The sequence below is a fragment of the Rhamphochromis sp. 'chilingali' genome (genome assembly GCF_963969265.1).
Source record: "Rhamphochromis sp. 'chilingali' genome assembly, chromosome: 16".
NCBI classification, from domain to species: Eukaryota; Metazoa; Chordata; class Actinopteri; order Cichliformes; family Cichlidae; genus Rhamphochromis; species Rhamphochromis sp. 'chilingali'.
Genome location: NC_137943.1, coordinates 16,435,369 through 16,449,924, shown reverse-complemented (window position 1 = coordinate 16,449,924; position 14,556 = coordinate 16,435,369). Strand labels below are relative to the sequence as shown.

Below are 14,556 nucleotides of genomic sequence, written 5' to 3'. Positions count from 1 at the left end.
TTATAATAAACTTGCATTTGAGGAAAAAGGAAAAGAGGCGACTTCCATAAGTAAAAGTGTTTTTTTATATACAGTGGGGCAAAAAAGTATTTAGTCAGCCACCGATTGTGCAAGTTCCCCCACCTAAAATGATGACAGAGGTCAGTAATTTGCACCAGAGGTACACTTCAACTGTGAGAGACAGAATGTGAAAAAAAAATCCATGAATCCACATGGTAGGATTTGTAAAGAATTTATTCGTAAATCAGGGTGGAAAATAAGTATTTGGTCAATAACAAAAATACAACTCAATACTTTGCAACATAACCTTTGTTGGCAATAACAGAGGTCAAACGTTTACTATAGGTCTTTACCAGGTTTGCACACACAGTAGCTGGTATTTTGGCCCATTCCTCCATGCAGATCTTCTCGAGAGCAGCGATGTTTTGGGGCTGTCGCCGAGCAACACGGACTTTCAACTCCCGCCACAGATTTTCTATGGGGTTGAGGTCTGGAGACTGGCTAGGCCACTCCAGGACTTTCAAATGCTTCTTACGGAGCCACTCCTTTGTTGCCCGGGCGGTGTGTTTTGGATCATTGTCATGTTGGAAGACCCAGCCTCGTTTCATCTTCAAAGTTCTCACTGATGAGAAGGAGGTTTTGGCTCAAAATCTCACGATACATGGCCCCATTCATTCTGTCCTTAACACGGATCAGTCGTCCTGTCCCCTTGGCAGAAAAACAGCCCCATAGCATGATGTTTCCACCCCCATGCTTCACAGTAGGTATGGTGTTCTTGGGATGCAACTCAGTATTCTTCTTCCTCCAAACACGACGAGTTGAGTTTATACCAAAAAGTTCTACTTTGGTTTCATCTGACCACATGACATTCTCCCAATCCTCTGCTGTATCATCCATGTGCTCTCTGGCAAACTTCAGACGGGCCTGGACATGCACTGGCTTCAGCAGCGGAACACGTCTGGCACTGCGGGATTTGATTCCCTGCCGTTGTAGTGTGTTACTGATGGTGACCTTTGTTACTTTGGTCCCAGCTCTCTACAGGTCATTCACCAGGTCCCCCCGTGTGGTTCTGGGATCTTTGCTCACCGTTCTCATGATCATTTTGACCCCACGGGATGAGATCTTGCGTGGAGCCCCAGATCGAGGGAGATTATCAGTGGTCTTGTATGTCTTCCATTTTCTGATGATTGCTCCCACAGTTGATTTTTTCACACCAAGCTGCTTGCCTATTGTAGATTCACTCTTCCCAGTCTGGTGCAGGTCTACAATACTTTTCCTGGTGTCCTTCGAAAGCTCTTTGGTCTTGGCCATGGCGGAGTTTGGAGTCTGACTGTTTGAGGCTGTGGACAGGTGTCTTTTATACAGATGATGAGTTCAAACAGGTGCCATTCATACAGGTAACGAGTGGGGGACAGAAAAGCTTCTTACAGAAGACGTTACAGGTCTGTGAGAGCCAGAGATCTTCCTTGTTTGAGGTGACCAAATACTTATTTTCCACCCTGATTTACGAATAAATTCTTTACAAATCCTACCATGTGAATTCATGGATTTTTTTTTCACATTCGGTCTCTCACAGTTGAAGTGTACCTCTGGTGCAAATTACTGACCTCTGTCATCATTTTAAGTGGGGGAACTTGCACAATCGGTGGCTAACTAAATACTTTTTTGCTCCACTGTAAATGTTTTAACCTAATTGTTTATTATAGGAGTAGAAATTATATATATATATTTTTTTACATACGGCCTTGATCCATATGTGCATACAATAATATACACCTCTTCCCATCTCCAAACTCAATATATTTAGAAATGTTAAAAAGCTTTTTAGTTTGAAAGTTGTTGTTTTTTTTGTTTTGTTTTTAAAAGTCTTCATCAACCTTCTTAACACTAACACAACAATTATCTGCACTTCCTCTCTCTGGAGATGTCAAGCTGAGGCATGTCTCTAACGACCACCCTCCGCACTTCCCGCTGTTCCACCAAGACAGAGAGGTGAAAATAAGAGACTGAAGACTGTAATCTCTCAAACAGGCGGTTGAGGGCTCCAATCTTGGGGGTTTAGCCCCCTGTAAGCCCCTTAAATCCCCAGTTTAGAGGGCCAGGACTGATGGGCTAAAGCCCCCACAGACAGTGTACTAGCTGCTGGTCTCAGATACAGCATGAGGACAAATGACAAACATAATTGCTGCAGCTTCCTGGTCGTTTCACATAAGTCATAAGACAGAACTGAGTTCAACGGGATCAGATACATCAGTTTTTAACACGACATGATTTGGTTGAGGTTTGGTTTCTAGTTACGGTGCACTGTACATACTAGAACATATTGTTCTTCTGTAATCACCAGCTGATGTTATTTATCATGTCTGTCTCATCCTAAAATGACTGTGAGAATACCAGAGGTGACAGATGACTCACTGCTCACAGCTGTGTTAGAATACAGGAGATTATTTCAGTTCAGATGTTTGTTTGTTTTTTGAAAACACACGATCGAAAATTTTAAAAAAAAAAGAACAAAACATGGTATTCTCGTGCCTCCAGTTGAGCTTTTTGTTATACTGTGATACATGTTTGTAGAGAAAACCTGCGGGTAAATGGGGACTGAATGTCATCTGAAAGAGGACAAGTTAGGTGACTGGCGCCATCTGCTGTAAAAATAGCAGAAACTCATTATTTCTTACCTTTTCCCAACAACCTTTGCACTCTGCATATCTTTGTCTATCTGTGTGTAAACATCAGTGGCCAAATGTGTGTGCGTGCGTGTGTGAGTGCATAGGTGGGGAAATATTCATCTCTCACCTTTCTTGTTGTTCAGCGTTCATTACGCTAGCTTAGCAACACCTGTGTAGAGTAGTGTATGGTCCAAGCCCTAGTTTGCTTATAATCATAGCAGTCATAGCTGTCAATTTTTGTAAATAATGGCAGATTTTCAAGCCCCCCAAATCTTCTACCTCGCTTGTTTTATTGTAAGACTGCGCTACCTGCTAGCATCCTTGCAAAAACACAGCTAGTCGTGTTTATTAGCTAGCTTGAACAGGTGTTTGAGCAGTTTAGTAGCATTAATTCTGAGACTCAGCTGATTTTTGGGGGTATTTTTTTTTTTGTCTGTGTTAAACTTTCACAAGCTTTATACATAAGGGGCGCAGGAGTATATAACTACCTGGTGAGAAACTTCATAATTCATCTTCTTGTGAACATACTTTTGCACAATTAAGAAAATATGCCATTACCTCCACCAAAGAATTTCAGAATGCAGAATTTTAATGTTATCTCCAGTAGTTGTCTCAAATTACCCCAGGTTACTTTGAGCAATACTCATACATCTGAGAACAAAGACAGACCCAAAACTGCTAAACTTGTTTATAAAATGTAATGTTTTTCATACCAGCAACTGCCTTTCACTTCAAGCAATTTCTTAGTGACAGATTATTTTCTTGTAGACATGGATCTGATTTTAATATTATTACTGCTATTATTACTTGTAGTAGTATTGTTAGTATGTTTATTGACCATGTACATAATCCATATTGAGACCTGAAGCAAATACCTTTGAGCTGGAGAGTATGGCCAAGACATACAGCTACAGCTTCCAGTTAAAAAATGTATTTATGTAGGAAGGTAGGGCATTCTAGTAATGTGTATTTGTGTTACTAGACTCTACAACGCTACTGGGGGCAGAACATGACCTCTGAATCAATAATTCTCCAGTATTTCCCTAACAGTATACCTAATTGCCAAGCAGTCTTTTGCTCTACTTTACATAGCAATGAGCCAGTGCTGTTAGTATCTATAAACTAGACAGGAAGGGTATGGTACCAGGACCATATGCTATATAGTCTGAATCTTCTCATTACTAGGGTTCATATAACTCCCCTACACAGTTGTTTAGTTCAGAACAAGTGAACTGGACTGAAGTGCAATCTTATTGTGGAACTCAGAATCGTACCTTTATTCAGGCCAACATTCAGATAACAATAAAATGATAAATAAATACAATTACTGATCAGTCTATTAGGTACCCCTTGCTGGAACCAGGTTGGACCCCTTTTTGCTTTTAGAGCTGGCTTAATTATTCATGGCGTAGATTCATCAAGGTGCTGGAAATGAAAAAGTGTAACTAATAAAGCGGCAGGGGTAAAAAAAAAAAGAAAAGAAAAAAAAGCCCCAAAACATCAATAAACTGAGGGAAAAAACAAGGGAATTCTCTGTTTATATACAACATTATCTATGCTGACATGGTGTGGTCAGATCTTACAAAAAAAGTAAAGTATAAAGTCACAAATATAATTTTAGGTATTGACCTAAAACATACCATCATTTAAAGAGCTGACATTCTGTTGATGTGCACTTGTTAAAACATTTTTTAATATACTATTGGGAATTTTTTTTGTGAGTGAGCTGTTATTGATGCTCAGAAACCATAGTGACCAAATTCTTTACAGGTGCTCCCATTGAACTGTTTCTGAGGTGTCATAGTCATCACCCCCTGCGCTGCACGCCATTTGCTTTTCTTACATCAAGCTTTGAAGATGGTTTCATTGGGTGACATTTACACTGTGACTATATGCAGTCATCGGAAAAAGTAAGTACATCCCCTCTTTGGTCAAGAAAACAATGGATTCAACTCCCTAAGAAGATTTTCTTTTTAATCATTTGTGCCACAAAAATATTAGCAGATGTAATTATTACAGAAAAGTTTTCAGATTAAAATGAACTCCTTGCAGCTTTACCCTTCTTCATAATTGCTCACTACAGCAGTTGTATGATTCTTTGCACATTTTTACACAACCCTAATCCAATGTGTCTCCTGCCAGGTTTAAATCAGGGAGCTTTTGTCTTTTAGGCCGATGTGTAAACCAATACATGTCCCCACACAGTCGCATGTTAAAATATATGCAATAAAAAAGTAGCTCTAACAAGCCAACACTTCATATTGCATTGTTTTCATTCCATCTAATTTTAATTTGCTATTTATTAATAATCGACATCTTTTGTAACAGTTTTTTTGGAACACTTGATGCCACCACCACATCTACTAAACATTTCGCCAGAAGATGGCGCCAATGTAAATTAAACAAGTAAAGCTCTATCCCAGCGCTCCTTAATGCAGGTAGAATCTACTGGGAGCCAGTTGTGATACTTTCAAATTGAACAGAATGTCTGGTCATCTTTAACCCCACATTCATTTAATTTTCTGTGTGTCTTAAAGATATTATGCTGGTGAGAGGTCCATTTAGCCTAAATATTACCCTAAGTCTAGTGTGCTAGAGCACTGATAGCAAGTGGCATCTTAAATATTTTACTATTAAGGATTTAGAATGTCATAAGGGATAGAGACGCTTCGATCTGCTGTAGCAGTGTTGAAGTGAGTTTAAGTAAGGGCACTTAGCTGAAGTAAAATGCAAGGGAGGGGAAAGTGCGCAAGGCTTTGGAAATAGGCATGCAGGCAGTAGACCAATGCAAAGTGTTAAGCGCGGGACAGAGAGGGTTTAGCCCACACCACTCTTCCTCTGTCCAGGAGAAGACCCCGAATCTCTGCTGTGAGGCGGTCACACTCACCAATAATGTGAAAACCAGACGGAGAAGTTTGTCAGATGTTTAAACTAATCGTCGCTTCATTAGACACACGTACCGTCTTTTTTTCTTCTTCTTCCCAACCTTGTCACACAGTTTACAGTCAGGTTACAGTACGCTATCCACGAGGATACCTGGTGTGAGATGCGGCAATGTCGCGAGGAATATGCCCACGCGTAAACTCTGTCGGATGCTTTTGGATTTTCTCGCTGCTCACGTTTGCGGTGAAAGTGATCGACGTGGACACGTACAGCTGTTATGAAGTGAGGACCGCTTTCCAGCAGGTCGGGCCGCTGAACCGGGTACCGGAGACACCTGTCACAGGTGAGCGAGTGGGTTTGGCACCCATGGCGTGGAGCACTTTGGCTAAAGCGCACTATGTGCGTCTGATAGCTTTCCAGAAGCATTTTAGTCTTAAAACGAGTGAAGTCATAACACTAAAGCAAACGCCATACTTAAAAGGTGTAGATGATGTCATGTTAAATCAGCCCAGGATTTGACTTTAATTTAAAAAATAAATAAATAAAAGTCCTTTAATGAATGGGCTCCTGATATCGATTACATTGCTCTTGCGAATGTGGATCACTGTGAATGGCCTTATAAGAGTTAAAAGTTCACTGAGGTGAAAGAAGATATTGCATCTATCTTGTTTTTACCATATTGGTCATATTAGATGGAGAATTTTGAAATAGTTTCGACCAGAGCATGTGTATATAATAATACGATGGATTGCGTGTCCACTTTCCTAGGATGATTTCTGTTCTAAACAGTGTAACATACCGACAAATCTGACATGATCTTAAAGTGAGTGAAGTCTGTCTGAACATGTTTGTCTGTTCTTTCAAGTCAAATATGTCTGTCATCTTGCATTCTTGCGTTTGTGTTTTCTTTATAAATCATATCTCTCAGCTATTATGTACACATTTAAGCTATTCATATATGTGTGAGTCTTGTCTGATATTAATTGGTCTAATATTATAAAATTTGCAGGTTCACGTGCCATCCAGCTGAGACAGGGTTTGTGAGCTACAACAGATCGAGTGTGACGCAAATAGTATCATATGATGAGGACAGTGAAAATAGTGATTGATTTGAAATCTCCTGGTTTCTTTGCAATTATTAAAGATTGACTCACACAAACTTAGAGCGTTTTATATGAATAATTTCTCTACATAGCTACAGCAGTGCTTGGAAACTGTTTTAAAAGCCTTAAAGGTTTTGGGGTCTGTGCTTTCCTCCTGCACACCGAAAAAGAATAATAGAAAAACAAAAAGAGTTAATTTATGAGGATAAACATCAGTTCAATCTTTTCTTGGAGACGTTTATAAACCAGTTTAGACATTAGTCCTGCTGTGGTAATTTTGCTTTTTTGGTAGTAATACTGTGATATGTTGTCACTATTAAATAAGGATGGTGTCAGTTTTAAGATGGAGCAAATTAGTGGCCAGTGACTATATGCAGTCACTGGCCACTATATTAGTTACACTTTGCCTTCACAATGCCTTAATTATGCATAACACAGATTCAGCAAGTTGCTGAAACGTTCCTCAGGGATTTTTAAAATTGGTTTAATGCTGATATGATAGCATCACACAGTTGCGACCCATCCATGATGAGAATTTCCTGTTGTGCCACAGCTCAAAGGCGCTCTAAGGGCTGAGATCTGGTAACTGTGGAGGCCATTTGAGTGCAGTGAACTCACTGGCATGCTCCAGAAACCAGGTTGAGGTGATCTCAGCTTTGTGACATGTTGCATTTTACTATTAGACCCACATCATTACACCAACACCAGCCTAATATAAGGCAGATTTGATTTGACCAATTCTGACAGACTTCTATTTTTTAATTTTGGTGGGCGTGGGTGAATTATAGGCTCAGTTTTCTTTACTTAGCTGGCAGGAGTGGCACCTGGTGTGATCTTCTGCTTCTGTGCTATGCTTTCAGATATGCTCTTCTCTTTATCTTGGTTGTAAACAGTGGTTATTTGAGTTGCCATTGCCTTCCTATCATTTTGAAGAAGTAGGGCCATTCTAATCCAGATAGCTGCCACACACTGGATCCTTTCTCTTTTTCAGACCTTTCTCTGTAAACCCCAGAGATGGTTGTGTGGGAAAATCCCAGTAGATCAGCAATTTCTGAAATACTCACTCCAGCCCATCTGGCACCAACAGCCATGCCACGTTCAAGTCACTTAAATCACCTTTCTTTCTCCTTTCTGATGCTCAGTTTGTCTTGACCATGCTTAAATACACAGAGTTGCAGAAGAATGTGGCTGCTAAATGCATATATTTTAATTCAACAAAGCAATCTCCTACGTTTAACAGTCATCAGTATGTCCTTTTCACCCTATTCTACTCTTTTTGTGTGTGTGTGTTATGTTATTGGTACTGTTATTATTACTAAAACATTTGATGTATGTCTGCTGCATGAGGCATTTTTATCTTGTCACTGCAAAAATCAGTTACCGGTATGTTATTTGACCAGAGGTGATCATTATTTGGCATTCAATGTCTGTATATTGCTGCAGGCCAGAATGCTCAGTGCAGTAGTCACATGCAGGTTGGTGGCAGCTTAAGTATCAACCAGTTAGAGTCTGCATGCTGTAACTGGGAGAAGTGCAACTGATAGCTGAGTGGTAAACATACCAAGAGGTGCATCCAAACCACTCGATATGTTTGTTTAGTAGGGTGTCACTATTAGCAACAGAGAATATTCCTTTGCAAGCAGTAGTTAGCGCTTAATGACAACGAAAGGACCTTCCAAGCACGTCAGCAGTCTGAGACAAGACTTCTGTCACAAACTTTTGCACGCTCAGCTTCTCAAAGAAGCTACATAAATATCTCATTCTGCCACCTGAGAATAAAAGATGTTACACAGAGCGATGCGATGGTATGAAATGGTCTTTCTTCTTAACTGTAACAGTTTTAATTTTGCAGAATGAGGCAGTTGTAACTCCTTAGTCTGGACCATAAGTTAATAAAACATTGCTTTAGTTTCACTGTTGCATTTTGGGCTTACAGCTTGTTTTTCTTTTCTTTTTTTCTTTGAGTGGGTGTTTTGGGTTAGATGCAGTCTTGTCTTCAAAGTGCTCACCAATGGATGGGGTTGTCAGAGTGTAAGATCTGGTGTATATGTGTGTATGTGTACACAATTATGCTACTCTGGTTCAGTTCTCAGATGAAACGCCAACAAAAGCAACGCTTGAAATTTGAAGTGGCAAGACTTCAGTGCTTTTCACAGTCTGATATTTGCTTTAGGATACAGTGCTGCATTTCATGTGTGGTGAACTGATTTCTCACAAAGTGGCAGGAGTGTGGCAGCCAGAGGTCCGTCCAATTGAATGATCCCGTTTCAGATAGATGTACTTTACAGTAGAGATGTTTTCTGCAGATTTGTTTAGTCTGTATTTCTTGTTTTCAAGGACAGCACAAGTGAATTAAGTTGTGGCGTAAGAAGGACTCATATTCTTTAATTATGAAATTAAAACTGCATTGATGAAGCAATAATTCTGTGTAAAACCCAAGTGAGTAATATAAGATGTAAGGACTGGCTGAATTAATTGAGGAGACTTTAAAATAACTTTGATGTTTTCAAATTTATATTAACACCAATATGATGTTTCATTACCAAACAATTTGCTTTTTAGACAATATTTATTCCCCTGGCTACAATTTATAGTGTAAGGAGAGACTGTCTCAATGCTGGATTCATCATCAAAGGAACTTTGATAATCAGTGACATGAAGTTGCTTATCCTCTGATTTATGGCCTCTTAGGTGCAGTGGTGGAGAGCCAAACACTCCATACTGTGATTACTACGGCATGCTGATATAACCCTTTTGGAGATAGATCATTTGGAAAGTAGACAGCAAGAAGTGCTGCTCGCAGACACATAACTTGATGAATTGGGTTCCTGGATAAATTCTTTAGATATGATCAAAGTATTTTACAGCTCAGTTAAAACCTTTTAAGCAAGCTATTTGATCAGGATTGTATGCGCACCACACTCACGTTTCCCTCCCATTTTCGTATCGCCACGCTAATTCACTGAGTCATTAACAACTGTTTTAGAGAGAAAGAGAAAGTGTCTTGTGTGTTTAATGCAAAAGGGGTGAGGCCGTGTTAATAGAAAGGCGAACGGGAACTCAGTGTGTTATCACATGTCGCCACATCCTTAACCGTTTACAGTGTTAAAGGCTTTGGCAAGCTCTCAGAGTGCACCACAGTCTTTGATTGGCTCTGGCTATGTTGATTACTTTTTTAACTTGGCTTCTCTTACTGAAGCTGTGCACACATGGAGCACACCTACTCCATACAGACTTTATTGAGCACTAGTCCATTTTCTGTCTGGCAGTTTCTCAACCATTTTTTCCCCCAAGTTGGAATGAAAATCAAACAAATAACAACATAAACATAAAAATCTTGCATGGTCTTTGATCTCTTTACTTAGATACTCCAGCCAGTGCTGTCCAGACTGAAGGTGAGATTACCCTGTCTGAGTAGGTTTTCCCATCTTATTGGATTTCAGTCTGACCCAGTCTTGTGTTTCAGATGATTGTGGTCTACGTTACCCTCCTGGCTCACTTATGTGGTGGGAGAAAATGTGATTTTATGATGTCATTTTATCTACCTCTCAAATATAACCATGTACAGTACTGTGCAAAGTCTCAAGCCACCTCACATTTCTTTATATTTTCCTTGGAAAATGGAAAATAAGTAGAGTGATTTATTAAAACATGTTAGGACATGCATGGAAATATAGTATATAAGGCAACAAGAAAGTTTTTGCAATTGCAACAAGCTTGAATATCAGTATTTAGTATGTATCAACTACTTGATTATGATCAACAGAAAAATAAACAAGCATGCCCATCTGATATTATGCTGCTTCATCAGGTTGCATCTGTTTGCCTGCCAGCCTAACATCTCTCTTTCTGCTCTGTCTGTGCCCTTTAGTGTGGTTTTAGACTCTTTAGACTCTCACTGTAGGCTGTTCCAGATTGGGGTATGGGAAAGTTAAACATTTCATTTGAGTTTCAAAGTAGTCCAAAAATGCAGGTATGTGGCAGAGACCCTTTTGAAATGTGTTTGGGTTCAACATGGCCTATCCAAAGCATCACAAATCTGTATAGAGCAAATATCCTGAAAGTTCCGTGGATCTTTGGATTTCAAAGGGAACTAACTTCCTGAGGCAGGAGAAGGGTAACTGCATTAATTACTCACTTTCTCACTTTCTAACAAAGTTATTCTTGTTCTCAGAAAAATATTAGAAAAAAAACAGCAGTATCAGGAAACCACAAACCACCTGCTCATTAGTGCATACCAAATCCAAACAACATTTCCATACCATACTGAGGCGATGTGAGCTACCTATGAATAAATTAGTACCAGAGTTGGTGCAACATATCTTCTTCTTCTAAGCATTATACTGTAGAAAACTCAAATGTGATACTTTAGTACTACATAGGCGTGGCATGTGAACAGTGGTAAACAGCAGTAGAGTTTCTTCACTCAGATGTTTTGGCTTGTTCAATGAAGGGTGCTGAGATGTTGCTGAAGGGATCATGGCTAACAAATCAAGACCCCTGAGCCATGTCATTAATGGTAAATTACCCCAGAGGTATTTGTCATCTGAGGACAATTAAGGGGATTAGAAATCAAAGTTGACGTCTAGAGGGGTGTGTTAAAGTTCAGCCAGGCAGAATGAGCAGTATGTAGATTAGGCACTAATTACAGAGCTCAGTATAATGGCCAATTGGATTGCGTGTAGAATCACATAAAAAATACATACCTTCAACTTGTAGACCATGTACAAAGAAAATCTTGCTGTATTTCTGCACCGCAGTATTCTCTGCATGTTTCTTATATAACATTCTGATTGCCTGGAAAGGCTGGTATGAGAGTTTATCAGTTCTTGTAGATTTTCAAGATATACTAAATATGCAGTTAATCAATGAATTAATTCATTTTTGGGTGGAGTGGAGGTAGTAGAGTGGTGTATAGTTTGGAGAGGCTGGCACTAATAAAAAGACAGGAAGCTAAGCTGGAATGGGCAGAGTGCTTTATTGAAACATGTGCAAACATATGTGGAAATACAGTATATAAGGCAAAAAAAACCCCAGAGTCGCCAGGTAGGAGGTTCATGGAAGTCAAACATGCAGAGGTTGACAGAGGAAGATGATAGGGATAGGGTGAGGTGGAGGCAGATGCGCTGTGAAAGAAGTTTTTCCAGCACCCTTGCAATGTGTTTTTGATGGTACAAAGAAAATCATCAGTACATAAGTATTCATTATTCATTCATTCATTAATAAAAAATGTATTTGTACTTACAAGGGCATAGCAGTTGAAAAGGGATCACTGGTAAGTAATCAAGAATTGGAGTCACTGATTTGCAAAAGTTTGTGTAAGGAATTTAAAAAAGTAGCACTTAATTAGACAGAAACAGCATCATGAAGATGAACAAAGATTGCAAACTCATAACAAGGTTACAAAAAATTAACAATTACATAATGAAGGGTCAGTACTGAGTGACCACCACGATACTTGTGTAAAGCTGCGAGCCGTGGCTGAGATTGCAGAGACAATTGCTGTTTTATATCATAGAGGAAAAGAGAAACAAAATCTGGACACTTACTTATTTCCCAGCAATAAAATAAATAATAAAATAAAACGGCTGTAAATCCTACAAAGTTTTTGCTTGAGTTTGTTAAGCTCAAATTTGGGTTATCTGATTCAAAATGCACTGTGACGACGTAGAGCCAAATGACAAAAAAATTATATATAGATGTGATTTTATGCAGGAATGCCTTAAAGGCAACAGCGTTGACACTGTGCAACATATGAATCCTTCCACCTGAAGGTTTGAGGCATGATTGGGAAACTGCTGTTAAGTCAACATCCTCAAGCACTTTGACAGAGCTGGGTAGTTTGCCAAGTATAATGGGGGAAATTTGCTATTGTTGCTATCAACTGTTGCTTTTTCCGAATGTGTCCTTTTGTTTTTTGACTTTGCAGAAGTTTTCATTCATGTTGTAACTGAGCAGCCTTTTAAGACCCATGCTACATTCAAGTGACTTAATGTTAACCAGTCACGCAACAATGAAAGACAGAAATAGGATGGGTTTTAAAGATTTGTATGTTGGCTATACTGCAATTACAAAGGCATTATGGTTAAAACATTTTCACAAAGCTGAAAATTGATACATACAGTACAATATGTCCTGTATTGTAGACTTCAGTGAGTCGTGGGCCTGCGTTCACAGGTTCCATACTTCTCCTTCATGTAGAAAGCACCAAATAAATATTCAAAAAGATAAAAAAGAACAAATTCAGGAGTTGTTCACTACGACAGGGGGGGAAAGCAGTGGCATGGGCTGATTGCAGGAAATGGCTCAGTATATTTGGTACACAGTCAGCCTGTCCTGTCTGCTGCGGTGGCTTTAAGAGTCAAAGTTTTCCTGAGTATCACTTACTCCACACAGTTACGCTCAGTGGACGAAGAAGCCAGGCTGAATTCCACTATGAGTCCCTGGATATTACTTTCATATCACAGATAACACGCAAACACAAAAGAGAGAAGGAGCCAGCCAGTGAATTGAGCAGGGTCAGGGACAGAAGCGGAGAGAGGACATGCACCACATATAGGGAAATCTTAGCCTAAAAATGGAGCAAAAACAATACTTTGTCCTTTCAGAAATCTTTAAAGAAAAACTTGATGTATTTTTAATGTCAAATAAGCATAAATTAAGCTTAATTCAAGTATTTCCCAGAGTAATAAATGACACTAAAATTGTTATTGGATGTTTTATTACAGGATCAAACGCTACAAATGTTTGTGAAGCACTTCTAAAACTAACAGTTTGAGCTTTTTTTTTGCATGTCATTTGTTCTATAACTCAACTGTTTGTCCACGCTAAAGAGGTCCGAACTGGGTGGAGATTTTAAAATCTATACAGTGACTGACCTATTTAATCCAAAGTGTATGAAATGAACAAACGAGTTAACTCTAAGCACATGCTTGCTCTGCTTCTTAAAGGTTGTTTACTGTAGTAGTTGCTGGATGGTTCTTAAATTTTTCATTCTCAGAAAGTTCATGACTTTTGTGCAGTGGAGGATGTCAGCTTTAAGTCAATCATTGTTGGAAGATGGGATGTGTATGTTTAAATTACCCCTCTGCAAACAAATAAATGTTAGATCAATTTGGGTCTGTTTACCCAATTTGAGCTTTATATGAGCGTTTTGATTTGATTTGGGCTTTTAAAGTGATTAGAACCTCAATATTAGGCTCCATGTAATAATAGCCAGGGCCAATACAGAAGGGCTGGACTGCTACAGAGATAGAGATAATGAGCTGTAAGGGGCAGGACAGCCAGTTATGACTTCACTCATCTGGCTCTGAGATGGGAACAAATGGAGCCTCACTGGGTAATTAAGAGACACCCAGGCCTCACAAGGATATGCCAGGCAAATGGGGATGAGGGAGGGAGGGAGGAGAAGGGAAAGAGGGATTCAGAATGAAACCCTATTGTGTTTCATGGTGGGATTTGGACAGTGAGGCACTGGTCTTGTGGTCTGTCCTTAGGCCATGCTTTAGGCTCTGGTTACAACACCTGCCTCCAGCCACTCCTGTTCAGCCCTTCCCCCAGTAAAATGAGTTATCATACCAGACTTATACATTATGAAAATGGAAAATGAGCATGTGCATTTGTGCAAATAAATGTGGGAAAGGGCCGTTTCAGTGACATTGTAATTGTATTTATAAAGTATTAAAAGCACTGGTGAGAAGTAGGTAACACTGGTAGAGTACTACTGTACAAATTTCTAGTTGAACTAAACTATGTGCTTGTAATTAAATTGTAATTAAACTGTTCTTTTTTTATTGTATTAGCTGATGAACTGGAGTATTGTGATTAACAGGAGGTTTTTTTATAGATGTGATTTCCCACCGTTGTTGCTTGTATTTGTGTTTGTGCTTGTGTGTAAACCT

The 14,556-nt window shown here is 39.3% G+C and overlaps 1 protein-coding gene across 2 annotated transcripts in view; it reads left to right on the top strand.

Annotated features, from left to right (window-relative positions):
- Window positions 1-5,491: 5,491 nt before the first annotated feature.
- The window catches only part of gpc5c (glypican 5c), a 110,657-nt gene continuing 101,592 nt past the window's right edge, over window positions 5,492-14,556 (top strand). For both annotated transcript variants that reach the window (XM_080862147.1, XM_080862146.1), the window contains exon 1: window positions 5,492-5,895. In XM_080862147.1, the coding sequence (XP_080718273.1) occupies window positions 5,724-5,895 (172 nt within the window). In that variant the 5' untranslated portion in view covers window positions 5,492-5,723. The remainder of the gene's footprint in view (window positions 5,896-14,556) is intronic.